This window comes from Ixodes scapularis, unplaced genomic scaffold (genome assembly GCF_016920785.2).
Source record: "Ixodes scapularis isolate PalLabHiFi unplaced genomic scaffold, ASM1692078v2 PGA_scaffold3__209_contigs__length_174095766, whole genome shotgun sequence".
Taxonomy (NCBI): Eukaryota; Metazoa; Arthropoda; class Arachnida; order Ixodida; family Ixodidae; genus Ixodes; species Ixodes scapularis.
In genome coordinates, this window is record NW_024609868.1 from 87,574,998 (window position 1) to 87,592,920 (window position 17,923).

Sequence of the window (17,923 nt, forward strand, 5' to 3'; positions counted from 1 at the left end):
GCCGAAACGTCACCCTCGTAACGTCACGACGGTCCCGGGCGTTGCATTATGGGACGTTTCCCATGATGCACCGCGCGGTTACGCCGACGGCGATGCCAACGCCGACGCCGCTCAAGCCAGAAACTTGCGCCTAAGTGCTGCGCTCTAAAAGTAGAAATGTCAGCTGCAGGGGTTTAGGAAAGCATAATGAGCACGCGACAAGGACAGGAGAACGGTAGTCGAGTTCGTGTCGGGATATTATTTGTTTTGTCAGTAAAGTTGTACTACTTACGTGCTCGATTCCTCAGTTATCTCTTTGTTGTTCATCTTGCGTTTATTTCTATAATGGCCATTACGGTACTCTGTAAGACATGGAGTGGCCCTACGGAATTCAACGGCGGCACTATCATTCGTACTGTTTTTAGAATGGTCCAATAACTTCCTACTGCGTGCTGCCCTCTTTGTATCGCCGGATCATCATAATCTCCTCTGTGCTAAATATTTTGGGCTGCGCATACTTTCTCAGCTCAGTGACAAGAATCACTAGATACATTTTGGCTAGGTGATAACCATTGGAAATGTCAGTACTGTTTAAAAGGAGGCAGGATAAGTGTAATATTTTCAGAAAAAAGGTTACCGAAAAATGTCGCCTCAGCACTCAAAGGCCGGTTTATGGATCGTCAGGTGACGAGTTCGACTCCCGGCAGAAGTGCCCACAATCTGATAGAAGCTTGTTGTGGAGAAGGTGCCGCGTAACCGAGATTTGGGTTGCACGTCAAAAGATCCCAAGGTGATCGATATTAACAATCAATACCCCCCCCCTCCTCCCCCCCCCCCCCCCCCCCCAAGCTGGGGCGTGAAAGATGCCTTTGCTGGTTTGGTACGTAAGATTCCCAAATTTAAAGTCATTTTAAAAGTGTTTGAAAAATAAATAAGAATAACAAACAACGCTTGAACGCATCGTAACAGCACATTTATTTGCTGTTGGGGAAAAATGCAAGGCGTTGCCAAGAACTGCGCGAAACAAGGGGACTGATGGAGGCCTCAATTTATCGACGCAATTCATCTACACAGCCATAGCTGTGTAGATATAGAGAGAAGATTACTTTGTCTCGAATACCCGCATGAATGGGCTAGCACAAAATTTGTGGCGCCTACGTAATTTCTCTTTACCCATGAGATGCATAGAAACGGCTCTGAAGATGAGGCTGTTCAGGCAAATATTTCTGTAAAATATTTTTTTTTCATGTTGTTTACTGTTTTAAATGTCGTGGCACAAAGCTTGCCAGTGAAATTTGCATTGAATGGTAAAGAATTAATGAAATGGGCAAATTTTGTTTATTTTGTGGTTAAGACTAGACTAATTATTACGTCCCTTAAAATTTCTTAACGTAATTAATTAAGGCTATTTTTAATCACAAACGAATTATAGTAAGTGCCATTAAATTACCTCAGAAACGTAATGGTAATACTGTGAAAATGACTTTTTATGTTCAAGTGAATATACACATCACTTCCCTATTTTTTTCAAATTAATTAATTTGAGGTATTGTTAGGTGCAAATTAAAATAGAGTTATTACAATTACATTATCTCGAAAAGGTACTACCGCAATAGCTCTTAAGTTCTCCGAAATTTATGTGTACGAAGTAAACTTGAAACGTTTCTGAAATAAGTAGATTGGAAATTCAGCTTGTGATAAGCTTTATTGCAAAGTACAAAGTAAATTTAGATCGTGCTGAATACTATTTTAACTGGGACCATAAAGCTTTCCCGCTCAAGAGAACAATAAATTGTGTTTTGTGAAATACGTCGTAGTCCTTTTGTCTCAAATAACTAGTAAAGAAATTGAAGCCCACAGAGTAAGACCATGACATATAGAAAAAAGCTCTCACAAGTAAACACATTCACGGAGGGAAGGTTTTTTTCCACTGTAATTGTATACTCCAAGACCTAGCGGCGACTAACTTCGTTATTTTGTTGACTCTTCCAACTTATTCGGGGGCCCGGATATGTTTTCAGGGCACCACTTAGGCCAGGGTTCTCTCGGGGGAACCCGTCCTCGTGGAGGATTCCTTTAAAAGCCTCTTCGCGTCCACGCCAGTTTCAGAAACACAATTAACGTCAAGAAGTGTCTCCTTCGCCATCTCAACGCGAGGCGGAGTATGTCGAGGAAAGCGTAGGATCTTTTGATGGGCGCGTGACAGCTCTTCAGCGTCGCGGCTTGGGCGGGTCACTGTCAAAACATATTTTTCGCAACGAGCGTAACGCGAAGATTAAAAAAAAAAAGAAAAACGTTTTTTAAAGAATTTCGCGGGGAAGTGACGGGGAGCCCCAATCAAGTTTTTCATCGGCGCAACTATTCCGAAGAAATATGAGCTACGGTGGTGCTTGCGAGGCGTACGTTAGGAATTTATATGATTTGTTTTGTTTGCTAATGCAGGGCTGCTATAGCAAACGGAGCCCCTGACTTCCAGAAATTTGCTCGTCCGTAAATTTCCAAACTAAATTTAGCGAGGAAATGGGTGTCACGTGACGTTGTTATATCGCGTGACACTATGACTTGGCAATGCGACTTTAATCATGAGACCACGTGGCATGACGCCAGGTCCCGTAATGTGGCGTCAAAGTGTCAAGTCATGGTGTCAAGTCGTACCATGTCGTCATGTTACCTGACGTCACGTGATGTCGAGTTTTGTTACGCCAATTTTCCCCTTAAATTTTGCGGGGGAATAACAACAATTCGTTCTTCACTCCCGAAACGATTGTCTGATGATAGTAAATAAATTTCAAAGATTGCTTCTTAAATACTGCATGATAGAACTTGAAAGATCAAGGTCGCTGGCAATATGTTTCGATGGAATATATCCTAAACAGAACAGGGCACTAGAACCATTACAACAAAGACAAGGAGAAGGGGAACTTACACTTCCGTGGCTGATTATGAAGAAAGTGTCTCCTGACGTTCCTTGCCTGATGATGTACACCCCCGCCGGATAAAAATCCTGCGAGAAAAAGAAAACCGTATGTTAGCACCTATGTTTACTGGAATGTTCTATGCTGCCGGCGTTTAGAGTTAATTTTTTTTATTAACGTCAATGGTAATGTAGGGGTCCAGGGTAGAGCTACACCATGTGAACGGTTAACACCTCTCCACCTTTGCTCATGCACAGATTCTTTCTGCTTTTCTTGAAGAGTGACGCGCTACACTAAAGCGCTCGGGAGCAAGCGTGATTGCATCGTCGACCCCGGTAACCCTCGAGCAAATCAACAAATGATTTGTCAGTACTTTCCAGTTAAAGAGTATCGCCAAGCCATCCCCATTGCCATCGCAAACGGCTTCCATCTTCAACAAAAGCGCTGGGAATAATGTTAACCCTCGTAGCGGTCATGGGAACAGCTACACCATGCGGATGGCTAACTGTTCTTCGTTCTTGCTCATACAGCTTGGTTCAGTTCTTTCTTCGCATTCTAGAAAAACAAACGACGTTTCGCTCATTGTGTTCCCATACCCACAAACGACACTACGTATTGCATACCAGTGCTTCGGTGTTTTGAAACTACGGCTACCATTTGGCTACGTCGAAGTGAACCCTGGACTCATGCCTGAAGCACAGTGCATACAGATCGATGTAATGCTGAGCCTACCACAATATCTAAACACACGGTCAATGAAATTTGAGGAAGGGCAGGCAGTAATAATCAGTTATATGATTAAACTAAGGGAGAAGCAAGCTATGATCGAAAATAGATTAAGCTCTCGTGACGGAAGGCGATCGGCAGTTGAATCCGGAACATCAGCGATTAACGAAGTTCAGCAGGGGTAAGTGCCACGCGCTAGAGCGTCGAACACCTTTAGGACGAGGCTGCTTTTCTACGCTCGCGTTTTTATTTTTAGTTTATCTAACAATACTGGGGACCCCCCAAAAAAAGGGGGGGGGGGGAATCCAAGAAGGACACCCACCCGCCCCCCCCCCCCCCCACACACACACACACACACACTTCAGGGTCTGCAGTATTGTCTTCCAGTCGACGAAATGGAAGACAGACCTAGTCGCGACAACTTAAAGGAGCTGTGCAACACTTTCAGTGCCTTGCTTAAATAATTTGGGAGTTGGCGTCTAGACCTTTCTAAAATAAAGAAAAAAAAAAGACGCTTATTTTGCCTTTCTCAACATCGATTTCGCAAATAAGTTTAATGTGAACACAGGTAGCATCATTCACGCATGACCTTTATTATATCATTGATAGTGGCTCTCAGGTAGATGGCATATTTTTTTATTACTCTAAAGCGTTTGATAAAGCGCACCATACCTCGGTCTTAGGCAAACTTAGTCAACAAAATATTGATCCGACTGTGCTTATATGAACCGAGTCTTTTTAACGAACCATAAACAATCCGTCAACATTAATAATTCAAACTCTGCTATCTGATTTGTAACATCAGGTGTGCCCCAGCGTTTAGTTCAATACGTTGGTCCGTTACTGTTTCTCATTTACATCAATGACTTACCCTACCATGTATCTTTAAAAATGTCCCTATTTGCAGTCGAATGCGCTATTTATGACGGGATTACTAATGACCCTTATTTAAATCTACTACAAAATTATATTAATAATCCTTCTGAGTGGTGCAACTTGTGGTCAATGCTCCTTAACAGTAATTAATGTAAAGTTATGAGAGTGTTGTGTTTCAGCTGAGCCCCATTATACTCTTAACAGTTGTACCTTTGAATCGGATTTTGTTTACAAGTAACTAAGAGTTCATCTTACATCTAATCTATTATGTGACGCACATCGACTACAGTGCTAACAATGCTAATCGCATGGTAGGCTTTATCAAAACAAACTTTAATTTTGCTTCTCAATTTTTAAAATTATTTTTATACAAACCCTCGTAGTATCCTGGCCAGAATATGCTTCGTTCATTTGGAACTCTTGTCAGCAAATATGAATTGATCCACTCGAAGCTACGCATACCAGATCGTCAAATTTATATTTTTAAAATCGCATCAAACAGCCAGCGTTAACTACTCTAAAATCTAATCTCCCTCTGTCCCTGATTCATCGACCCGTAGAAATACAAACCGGATAACTTTATTTTATAAAATTTATTACACCAACGTCACGCTTCGCTGTAGGCTTATCACAACTCCTTTTGATGTTTCACCTGGGCTCGACTACTCATAAAGCGTTGGCATTCCATTTGCTCGCCCCAGTCTTTCACCACCCTTTCATACCATCTACAGACTGTGACTGGAACAATCATCCTCCTTCCACGGTCTCAATCACAAATCACTTTTTCTTTAAAAGCATCCTAGACTGTCCGATTATCCAACCAATGCTTATCATTTTTCCCCCACGCGCTCTATTCCGTTTCAACTTACGTGTACCCACTTCCCCTATCGGCAATGCTTATGCCCTGAAAGTAAAATAAATACCTAAATAAGTAAATATCTAAATAGAATTTCGCTTGCCTGGTTCCGAGAAGGAATAGGTGTTCCGCTTTAGGTCTGACCTCAGCCGAATGTACGACCCGATTTAGCCAGCCAAATGGGCATCGTTCCGGCGCTCGTTTTCTTTTTGCGGACTCGATATCACCGTGGCTAAACCAATCGCGGCACCAGAGAAGGATGGCGGCGCAATCACTGCGCGCGATTGGTTTAGTCGATGATAGCGAACGCACAAACACAGCGAGCGCCGTGACGATGCATTTTCGGCGTTACCTGATTGGCTCCGTCGGATCGTATGCGGCGAGCAAGTCGTCCGCTTCTTGCGTAGAAGTTGCGCTGACGTCAGAAGGACACCGAACTATGATTGGCTTTGACTGGAAAGATAGTAGGTAGACGTCAACGCTAAATGCCTCGATGTCTACCCACTATTTTTTTTTTAATCAGCCAATAAGAGCTCGGCATTCTAACATCATTGCAACCGCCATGCAAGAAGCAGACGAACTTGCGCTTCGCATAGTGTCGGCTGCGGTTCGACCGCAAGCTCGTCTGCTTCGTGCGCACCTCGTGCGCGTTTGTTTACCCCCTAAATGAGCCCGCGTGCGTTTGTTTATGCCCCTCCGACTTCAACCAATAATGACGCGAGTTTCACCCCGCCTTGTCATTACGAGTTATCTACGCGTTCCCCGTGTTGTCCTTTGATTGGCGTGCCCCCCCTTTGCGTTCCCATGCGACAATTAGACGCATTGGAACACTTACTTGGCTCCCCGTATAGTGCCTCGACATAGCTGACAGCTTGATAATGAATTACAATTATGTTTAAGGCTGGACTGTGATTAAACATATTTAACCCAAGTAGTTGCCACATTTTAATCGATTAATTAATCGACTAATCGGAATATTTGATTTCCATGCATAATAACTTAAAAATATCTGAAATTAAGTTTTTTTGTTGCTTTTGATGAATATGTGATAAACGGAGCAATATATAAGTTTGGTTATGAATCAACCTCGATGTCCAGTTGAGGATGGATCAAAGACGCACGATTATTACTTCAGCTGCACGAGACAAAGCGCTTCGCTGATATTTTCCGGCAAAAGCGACCTCCTTTGATTGTTTCCAATAGTCACTGCTGCGCTAAACGGACACTCACACGACATTCAGGTGGCCGGTATACGTGTAACGTTCTGCACTTGTCTGGAATTACAGGTCTTGCCCCCACAGTTTATTTTAGTTTAAAATTTCACTTAAAGTTTCACCTTAAGACAGGTGCCCTCGTCCCTGCCTGCTTGAGTAAAGCGTTTGACTTTTACCTTTTTTTGGTTCGTAGACATTTTACCGATTGGGCGGTTAAATGTTAATTGCGATTAAAGCGTTAATAGATTAATCGGTAAGTTAATCGATCAATTGCCCAGCCCTAATTATGTTACAAGTTACAAATATGGTTCGTCATTGAATTATATATTACAAAATTTCTTGAAAAAGTGATAAATTACAAACACCCCATTTCTTCCAAATCCTTATGCATACTCATCATTATCTGATTTGTCAGTGTTAAAGCGCACATTTCTCAGTGCTAAGAAAACACAGACATTAAGTACTTCTCTCACACTATACATTTTCAATGGGATTCTTGCACGAGACCACGATGTAACGCTACTACAGGTTCATAAATCTCACCGGAACCCGCTGGAATCCATGTTGAAGGCATATTTTCGTCGCTGTTTTGCTAATGTTCTGTGCGCTTTGGGGCCGTGTTGGCACTGTCGTTTGTCCACCCACTCGCGCTTTAAAAAGGTCAGTTTTGCCGTAAATAATTATTTCAACCCTAAAAGTTGGCGACAACGAAGTTACGGCCAGCAGTATTTTTTTTTTTTTTTTTATAATTTCGGAAATTATTAGGAATATGGGCAAGGTGACGTTCGAGCAATCGGTTCGCCCGCGTTATGAATGGCCCTTACGGATACGCCGGCAGAACCTCGACTGGGCGGGTAAAGACGGGAGCAGAACGCGACGAATCCTGGGCGCTAACGTCCTCGGTCTTGAGAGAAAGAACGACAAAGAAAGCGGCAAAAAGACCGGAGAAAGAAAGCAGACGAAGGGTTAGGCGTGTTTGTTTTGCCGCGACAAGTTGAAAGTGCTTGAGTGCTTGTCAACTTTATTTAATTTCGTCCATGCGCGATTCCGGTAATTTTCTGCACAGTAAAAGAGCAAATAATAAGGCACAGAACTTACACGGGATAGTTTGCTGCATCTTTGCGCCGATGGGGCTGAGGGCTAGTTGAGCTTCTTAATGAAACTTTTCCCCTTTTGCTCCACCATTTCTTTAAGTGGAAATAAATATTATTATTATTATTATTATTATTATTATTATTAATGCGTCGTCATTGATATGGACACATCGGGACCGCCAACATGGGACCGCTGATGTCCGCTTCTATGACCCGCCGTTCCGATGCGGCCAAATGCATGGCATCTTTCGCTCTAGATTATTATATGAACTCTATGATCTCGTCAGAAGAGCTTCATACCTGAATTAAGGGTCTGTGGACTGCACTTCGTGTCAGGTGAGGAACCTCTTTGCGATTGACTAGGACAAGAAAATATTCTGAAATATGGTTGGACAAAGACGGCCCTTCGACTGTAGGGCACAACTGCTGCCGCAATAAGACGCCGATAACTCCCACATGGCGCCAAGGCACTGATAGCAAACGACAATGTTGGCTTCAATTTCAATTCTAACTGGAAGTGACGTCCGGTGTAAGAAGCCTATTAGTGTTAGTAACACAAAAGAGAGGGGACGTTGACGCTTTTTTATTTACTTTCCTACTTAGTAAGTACCAGTTTTCTAGCCTTGCCAAACAAGTTGCATCGCAGCCTAGTCATTTTTTTTATTTATGGTGAGGTAAGTAAGCGATTATATTTTTTAATTTATTTATGAAAGAAATCGTAGCTTCTGGGTTGACATTACAATATGTTTCAAGATATAGTTTTGGTATAATTGTTTGTTGTATAACCTATACGAACATGTCCGAATATTGCTCGCTTTGATGACACCAAATGCTTCGGAAGCAACAGTAGGCGTCTGCAGAACAATCTGTTTTAGCGGCAGTGAACATATTTGTCATAGAACATTTATGAGAGTAGGAAAACGATTACTTATTAGCAGTGGGAGACAAGCTTAAAGTCAGCTTTGTGCGGGGACAACTTATTTTTCGAGAGTTTCGACTTCGGATACCTTATTTAGGTTTTTGCAGATTTGAAGTATACGCTTTTGGGGGAACCTCATCCAAAGAACAACACAATGCTGAAGCGGGTTGGGGTCCTATCGATTTAGTTATTTGGATAGGAAGGGAAGTTAACCAGTAGAATAAAAGTGCAAGCAAACAGTACTTGCTTTGGAGGCCTTGAAATTTTTATTACCTCAATACTATACGTTTATTAAATGAATAGAAAATTTATTTAGATGGAGACCAGAAAAAAAAAACATAGAGCATATTACGCGCCTCAATTTTTTACCGCATATGCTGATGATAGATGATACGTGAAATTAGCTTCGTATCCTTATACATTCGAGCGCACAAAGCCGATTGAAGGTTCTGCAGTAATTCAGGCTTAAGAAGTCGTGCAATTTCCTATAAAGTAAATTAGGAATATGCTCAGTACACGTAGTTTGACAGGGTCGCCCATTTATTAAAATCACCTCGTCCTTCTCTTTCTCTGTAGCTGCGCCACATTCTTTCAAAGACCAGTCCACCTGTCGCATGTTGTTCATTTTTTATTTTTTTATTTTAGAAACAACACAAGGGCTTCCGCTAGAATAAGTCTTAGTAAAAGCATATATTTATGCAGTTGGAAAACTGTAAAGAGCGCATTAAAAACTTAACAAACTAGCAAAAAAACTGAATTCACTTTTTACCGAGTACACAAAATTGAGGTTGCTGCTCAGCTCCCTCTTGCGTTTCTCAATTGTGTCGGTTCTTACCTCGGAAGTTTCATCACGTAGCTTGCTTATCTTTTTTATTAATACTTATACCAGAATCAAAGCAAGAGAAAAAATAAAGAAAGCTGATGACATTCCTGGAATAATTGCATTGCCTCTTAAGGAGATTGGTTTTGAAACTCCCGGAGAAAGAACAAAGAAGAATAACAACAAGGAGGTACTTCCACTTTCAGAAACATAAGTGGCCCCAAAGGCACGTAAATGGGAAGAACTTCACCGTTATTTAAGAGCCTTTGTTACACAAACTGGCCAGTCAAAACCTTCTAGGGGAGAATATTAGTTTAACGGTAAGAGAGTTTTTCATTTTGTCGAGGAGTGCTTTGGTATCGTTCTATGGGTATACAGCTATAAATTGAATTTTAAACAAAAGTTTACAGACTACTTAGGAAAGAGTGTGTTTGGTAAAGAGTCCACTTGGGTGTTGAGAAAGACAAAAATATTTTTTTATTTTTATGTCAGAAAAATAGCTCGAATAGCAAGCATAAGAAAAAATAAACCAAAAAAGTGCCCCCCAAAAGAAAAAAAAAAAAACATGAAAAATTACTAAACAATAAAAGTAGAGCGTTGATCAGTGGCGAAGTAGACGTTTTACGATTCTGCAATAGGAACTCGGCGGCGAAGCCAGTGCCCGGATCCGAAGGTTCAGCGACTGAACTAAGAGGGGTTTTATAACCAAAAATGCGAAGCCATATTTATAGTTGGTTAATCTACACTATATACAAAATCAGTAAAAGGTTCGATGAATTAAAAGTGAAAAGAACAACACGATTTAAACATTTTAGATTAGAATAAAGTTAAAGCAAAAAATATATTTTACTAAATATTACCATAAATAATATCCCAACACCAGATAACTTATACATACATACCTGTGCACTTATGGTTGTTCGACATCACGTAGTGCTCAATTTGAAGCAAAATTGCTCTAGTTGCGATTTGCGAGTCTTTAAAAACAAATATATAAAATGTAATGAAAAAGGTTCTTTGCAGAAAAATAGCCCGCCTTAACCCCTGTCATTTTGAACGATTTACGTTTCGGGCCAAGTCAAGTTCAAGCCTAAAATATAGGGTGGCTCCAACAAATCTTACGCTGTAAAAAAAACAAAACATGGAAGGCTCTAACTTTCACCGAATGTGCCCTCACTGATTAGGTCAGTTTTACCTTGTGAAATTTCAAGGTGTAACTCTCTTCATGTAAAATAAGAGAGCAACACACTTGCTAAAGTGAAAGGCGAGCAGACCATCAGGTTAGCGACATTAGAGAGCCTGGATTGAAGGCAAGGCCATGGGAGCGTTTACAATTTAATGGCGGACACTTCCTTCGGCAAGTGGTGGCAAGTGCGCGTGCGCGGCGTTTCTGCGTGGCGAGGAGGAAAGCAAGGGGAAAGGCGGAGGCGTTAGCAGACGATCGACACTTTCGTCACCTCCTCGCAGTTCGTATTGTAAATGCGGCCCCTAAACCACGTGACCCCGAGCGAGTTGTTGGAAACTCTCTGTAATCCAGGAAGCGACGCTATGCGGAGAGCAAGTCGCCTGCTTCTTGCGCAGGAGTTGCGGTGGCTGCCGAGCTCTGATTCGTTCCGATTGAAAGGATAGTGGGAAGATATCAATGCTATACATAGACCGTTTCACCTTACGTCCAATTGCAGCGAATGCTATGCGCCATATCAGCCAGTCCAGCTCTGTGAACGTAGCACGTGATGCGCTCCTCGCCCGACACCGCGCCCCCTCTCGAAGGTCACGTAGCAGTCAGACAGCCTTGGATTGCCTCTGATGGCTAGTAGCATCCGCTCCAGTCGGTGCTATAAAGGTAAAACGGAGTATGGATGCCTTAAAGTCTACCCGCTATAGAAGCAGACGAACTTGCGCTCCCACAAACTTGTGGCGCCATCTCCCGAAAGGCGCAGCGAGCAGACGACCAGGGCGTAGGAACGAAATGTATTTTTATTGTTGGTTGTTCTGATTTTAGTTTAGTTCCATGAAAATATGATCCGTTGCGATTCTGCTCTGGAACGAAAAAAAAAAAATGATGGTCCATTACGGTTCGCAATATTTTGCGATTGCGGGCAAAGAAAATTCGGAACCAAAATAAAGAAGAAATCCAAACGCTTTTTTAAAACAAAAAATAGGTAATTAAAACTTTCTAGCAAGTGTGCTTGAATTGCAGCGATCGAAAATGAAAGCATCGGGGTAAACGGCACCGCGTGGAAGAACAGCCCCAGGCACTGAGCATGATCTTAGAAGCAACAAGTCATCAAGCGTGCTCGGTGAACTGCGAGACTTCTGTTTTGATAAATGAACTCGAGACCGAAAATGTCCGCTCCACGATGACCTGTGTGAATGGAACACCAAGGGCTGCTTGCGCTAAAGTGTACTGTCCCAATTTCATTCTTCCCAAACTGTCAATACACTCGTAATTCTTGGAAGACGTAACTCCTCATCTAGGCACTCTGGGAAAACGTGTTTTGTCCAGTGGACCTAGCTCACTTATTACCGAAAACTGATAAGGAACGTTTCCGGTTTTACCCGGGAACAAAATATCAAATAACGTCTGGATTACGTTTTTGTTCCGCCCAGGAATATTGTTTTTAGAGCGCAGCTCTTAGGCGCCCGTTTCCGGCTTGAGCGGCGTCGGCGTCGGCGTAACCGCGACCCCCCCCCCCCCCCCCCCCCCCCCAGGAATCTCGGGAAGACCTCGGGTTCTTTCGGGAGGACCTCGGGGAAGGGGGTCACGTGACTCCCCTCCAAGGTCACGTGACCCCCTCAGTACCCTTCCCTCCTCCTCCTCAAGAGCTGCGCTCTAATTCGGCGTTAAAGGGAGTTGTAAACCGCTGTCACTTTTTTCTTTTGTTATTAGGCTTTGCTTGCGTTTTGTTTTGACACCCTGCAGACGACGCACTCTGTTGTCCGCTCGATGCCGCTACCCAAGATGGCGCCATAAGTTCCTGACGTCGCAAACCCGCCAACTCTGTCGTCTAAGAACGCATTCGACGCGTTGACTTTGACAAGTTTGTGCTCTCATATTTTTCACCAAGAGAACTACGTCGTCAAATTTAACACGGTCAGACGGATCTGCTCAGTGCATATGCGGGGAAAGCCTTCATTTTTTATAATGTGCAGACGCCTATTTTTTCTGCTCGTTGTACAGAGTAGGATCCACTGGAGTTATTAACGACGTGCACCACCAAAAGGCGTCGCTGTGGTCGAAGTTTGCGATTGGCCAAATCATAGCTTCCTGGACACTGATAATGTCTTCCCAATCGCCTGTTCACGGTGACGCAAATCCTGGCCGTGACGTCGGGAGTGGAAACCGTGAGGGCGCACCATTGAAACGTCTCGGTGCTAACACTTTACATAATCTATATTCCGTTTCACCTTATGTTGTACCGCAGGGTAGGATAGAAGCGCAAGCTCATAGCGTTGACAGCTTCCCTTAATGCACGAGAGCTTGTACTGCCTACATGTGCCCTAGAGCAAGGAGCTCGCGCTTGTAGCCTTTCCTTCGGTACATCATAAGGTGAAACAGAGTATAATCGAGAATTCTATGCGTTTCATCCCTTGCACTCATGTGGGTTCACTTTCCTGTCGATCACGGAAACAGCCAATGACGGCGAACAGTTTGAGGATCCCAGGAAATACGAAAACTCCAAATAGAATATAAAAAAAAAACGAGACGAGGCGCGCGGAGATAATGAGTTTGACGTTTCAATGCGCACATCATATTTTTTTTATTTAATTGTATCCTCAGCTTTGTTATTTTCTGAAATCCGTTCATCGTTCACCGTGAATGGCTGTCTTTATATTCTGCAGAAAAGTGAACTAAGACGTTTATTGAGGAGTGATTATTTTTTTTTTACAGTTTAAATAAAAGTCATTTGCTTTGTTAGCGTGTCAAGTAACACAGAATCTGATGCACTTTGTGTGAAGAAATTGCGTACACATGTGGGATATGGATGGCACGAAGCGACTCTGTCGTCGTGCAAGGTAAGTGCTTGAGCGCTCCGTGGATGTCTTACTGCTGGGTGCCATGTTCTGCGGTTGCGGTGTAAATGTGACTTTCTCAGAGCCTGTCAGAGTGCGAGATGCAGTAGACGAAGCGTGCACAAAACAGGATATTTGGAAGGCGGCAGCGCCGTGCAGAGCCCTGGCGCCCTGCAACTCGCGGCAAAAGAGGATCAAACACTCAGAACTATATACCTCAACCCGTTGTTGCCTATAGGCCTGCTTTTTTTTCAGCTCATCTGTCGTTCTTCTTTGCACTATTCCTCTGGGAAGCCCGGAGAGCGTTTGTTTCACAAAGCAGAGCGCCGCTCTGAACACGCGATGTTTTACCCCTGTCGGGAGTATGACGGAGGCACTCGAGGAAAATGTTCGGTTGGCACTGGTGTGCAACCAGCGAGAAGACGAGCGCTGCCTTAGCGTTTGGCTGGCCTGTCGTCGACTTCCGTTGCTGGTACCTAACTGGATATGGTTAGGTGCTAGCCATGTAACACATTCCGTGTCAGGAACACTGTCTTTTTTAAATGACTTTCGCATCTGGTTTTTTATAACTCAATTGCAATTCGCATACGTGAAACGTTCGAGCATCACAAATGTTTAGCGATGCTCTGAGTTTTTAGACGCTGGACGCTATACGTTCACGGCGCTCTTCGTCAGAATGTTCGACGCGTACCATGTGTGCACTTGATAGTTGCTCCCAGAATGAATGAATACTGCCGCTAATCAAGCCGATAAACCTGGCGATTTTCCAGAGTCTTCCATAATCTCGAACTCCTCTTCCACAGTGCGCAGAGGTGGTCGAGCTCCTCCTCGCCTACCCCTCCGGTCACGTGACTTCCCCATTCACCAATCAGCGTCGAGCGCCTCGCTCCTCCTCTCCCACCCATTAACCAATCAGTGTCGAGCCTTGCGGCCACGCATTTATCCAGGCTTCACTTCTGGGCTTCACGAAATTCCGAACACACTAGCCAAAGAACGTTTTAAAGAAATTAGAGTAAAGACGCAGGCGAGCTGGTGACGAATCACAGTAGAAATGTGCAGAGACAAGGATCTAAAAAGGACAAGAACAACACCGTCCCAGAACCAGCACAACAATGATTTAATGTGACACAGTCATCCTTCTTGTCTTCACATAGCACGAGCACAACCCCTGGTCATTGGCAGGCACCACATTTGAAGGTCTCAAACAAAAAGACACGTGCAAGACTGCAGTCTTAAGCGTCCGGTGAATACATCAACACTACACCCGCAAAAACGGTGGTGTCTCATGGCCCAAAAGAAACCTTAGCCCCCAAACAACGGTTTGGTACAATTTCGTGATAACAAAAATAAAGAAGAAAATAAAAAAATTATCCCGCTGGAAAAAAAAAAAAAAGAATAGACTACAGAGACAAGAACGTCAGTGTCTCCTCATCCAAAGTCAACGAGGGCCTCCTAATACAATTTTCGGCTCTCGTAATCCTAATTGCCTCCTTAATAACCCTCTTAAATAGATATTTTTCATTGCTAACAACGGTCGCGTCAGCCCAGTCTGGGTAACAATTATTGCACTCACTGACATGGCTTACAATTTAAGAATTGACCGAAGAGAAGTTATCCGCTCTTTTATGTTCTAAAAGCCAGTCGTTAAGGCAGCGGCCGGTTTGACCTACATACGAGAACCCACATGCCAAAGGAATTTCATACACTACTGCCATCTCACAATTAGTTGCCGGATAGTTATAAATATTTGGAAACCATGCTTGTCCCCCGAAAAAGGAGTGAGCTTACTTAACTTAAAATTATTTCTAAAAACAACGTTTACACCATGGCACTCTGCAAGGCCATAAGGTTGTGAGAAAAGAGGGGAAAAAATCTAAACAAGCACGCACACTACTCAGGTTCTTTGCGGGGAACCGTAACGGAACCGAAATGAAAGAAAACACTCCTCAACACACTAAACTGGAGAGACAAGCTATAACCTGGAGCAACCAGTCGTGACATTTGAAAAGTACCACTCTCATGAACACAGCGAAAACAAGACATGCCCAAAAGATTTATGAGAAGAGAGGATACTACTGCTCTTTTCACTGCTTTCGGGTGGCAACTTTGAAATGGCAGCACCGGTTTCGGGGCAGCTTTGCCATAGCTCCAGCACAATCCTTGGGATTGAGAAAAACTTTTAATCTAAAAACTGAATACAGCCAGAAATTCAAATTTTACTAGTGAAGATGAGTTCCAGCGCTTGATCAATCATAAAGGAAATCGAACAGAACACATCCGGTCCTTCAAACCTGCAGATGAAAATATTGTCGACGTACCGCTTGGTACCTACACTATTCAACACCACTGACTGAACGTTTGAAACCACCACCGGTTCTAAAAGAGCTAAATAAGTTTCAGAAAGCAACGGTGCCAAACAGGACCCAATACCAACACCTTGTTTTTAACCATGTTGAATTAACCTGAGACTGGGGTAGAGAAGAAACATCAGTCTCAGGTTAATTCAACATGGTTAATACCGCCCACTCCCCTCTGTAATGCCTTCGGGCCCTGAGGGACAAATAAATGAAATGACATGAAATTTACCAGCTCGCCTGCACCCCTACGATTTTTACCTTGTTTTTGTGCGAAAACGTTCCTATCAAACTCAACTGCTGTTAATCTTTGATAAAGTTCCAGCAGACACAAGAAGCTTTCAACATTATTGCCAGAAGTAGCTTGAAAACTAACCAGGTTATAATATAACAACTGACGCTGTCGACTGTGGAGTACAGACCTGCCCAAAGCACAATAAAGAAATTAATATCTAGGGAATGCCAAGGCACACGGTCTGGAATGGAAAGCATCCACGAGACCAATCCACTCTCCCGAATTCTGAAGGGACAGGACATTACCAACCGGGAGCGCTTTGAGTCAAGTTTGCAGGAAATTGTACAATAAAGAGCTGCCAAGTCCCATTCTTTTTGATGACAATACGGAGCGGGGCAGTAGGTTTATGGTCTTTCGGTAAGAGCTTAACAGCTGAAGCGCCTTTCTTTGTGTCAGTAATTTTCTTTATCACCGAATCAAATCTTCATTTCTTAAAAATGGCAAAAATATCCTTTCTGATTTTTTCTTAAATATTCTCACTACAAGGCTTGAACAGCGCTCCCATTGCATCTTAAAGTTTTTGTTTGAAGAAAAAAACTGGCACTACCGCAAACTTCCCCGTCTTGTCCGTTTCCAACAGAACCAATTCTTTCTGCTCCACCTCAACAAGAACTTGCCTTTTCTTTCGGAAGTTCCTCAAATCAAATCTATGAGTCATTCTTTGTTCTGTCCTTGTCTTTCGCGCTTCTTTTGTAATTAAGATGCTTAACCAACTAGCCCAACAGTTAATTTTAAGTCATCCACTAGTCTGGATAACATCTTCATTGCCTCGGCTTGAAACAACTTCCTTTTCAAAAGAACGTTTCACAACAAAAACAAAGTAGACTGAGTTGAAATGAAACCATCCTTATACGGCCAGCAAGCTCGTCTACTCGTTGCGCACATCGTGCGCTTATTTACGCTCCAAATGCCTTCACGTTCTTCTGTTTCCCCCGCCCTTAACCGATGACGGCGCGTGCTTGGTTGCCTCGTCTTCGCGTGTTCCCTGCGTGTTCTCTATGTGGTCATTTGATTGGCGTTCCTCCCTTCGCGTTCCGACGCGCTAAAGACGTCTTTTGGAACACTTGCCCGCCGCATATGTTGGGAAAGCTCTTCGAGTGTCCCGCGCCGTCGTTGAATGCCAAACCTTCATCTTCCTGGTATTATGCCTTTTATGTGCCACTCTAACCACAGACTGCTTACGAAACGCAGCGCGTGACGGGTCCCGTGCATATAATTATCGCGGCAGTGCCAATGAGGTAGCTGCACTGGCCTGGTAAGAGCGACGATAAGAACGACAAGTTAGCAGTGTGGCAGCTGGGCAGCTTCACCCTTGCCCCACCCTGGACCACTATACGGAAGTGGACATTGGTTGGTGTAATCTGAGCTAGTTGGTTACTCATTATGAAAAACACCAGCCGAACTAAGGAAAAGGTAGAGATAGAAAGAAAGACACCCGATCGCTGGACTACCAACTGTTTTTATATATAAACCTCCTCTTCATCCTCTTCCTCTCCTTCTGCATAATTCACTTCGTTCCCCCCTTTTCCCCTTTGTTTTACGTTTTATTTTACAAGATGTTGACCCCCTCGGAGAAATAGTTTTTCGGTGCGCAACAAGGTGATTGAAGGTGCACTAACACACCCATCTCCTTTTTCTTCTATGGCAGCAGCTTCTAACATCTCCCGCGCGAGCTGGCTTTTGTGGCGTGCTACGATGTTAACTTGCGCGAGCTTCGCCGTGCACTTGCATGCTCGGCAATGCGCAGATAGGTGCCCCGGCGCTGTCAGGTTCTTTAGGTTGGCTGCGTGCTCACGTGTACGCTCGTTGATGCAGCGTCCCGTTTGCCCAATGTAGCAGCGCCCACATGTCAGTGGTATGC

The 17,923-nt window shown here is 43.5% G+C and overlaps 1 protein-coding gene across 1 annotated transcript in view; it reads right to left on the minus strand.

Moving 5' to 3' along the window:
- The window catches only part of LOC8030317 (cGMP-dependent protein kinase, isozyme 1), a 361,630-nt gene that overhangs the window by 44,714 nt on the left and 298,993 nt on the right, over positions 1 to 17,923 (minus strand). Inside the window, exon 7 of the mRNA XM_042292539.1 lies at positions 2,906 to 2,983. Within this exon, the coding sequence (XP_042148473.1) occupies positions 2,906 to 2,983 (78 nt within the window). The remainder of the gene's footprint in view (positions 1 to 2,905; positions 2,984 to 17,923) is intronic.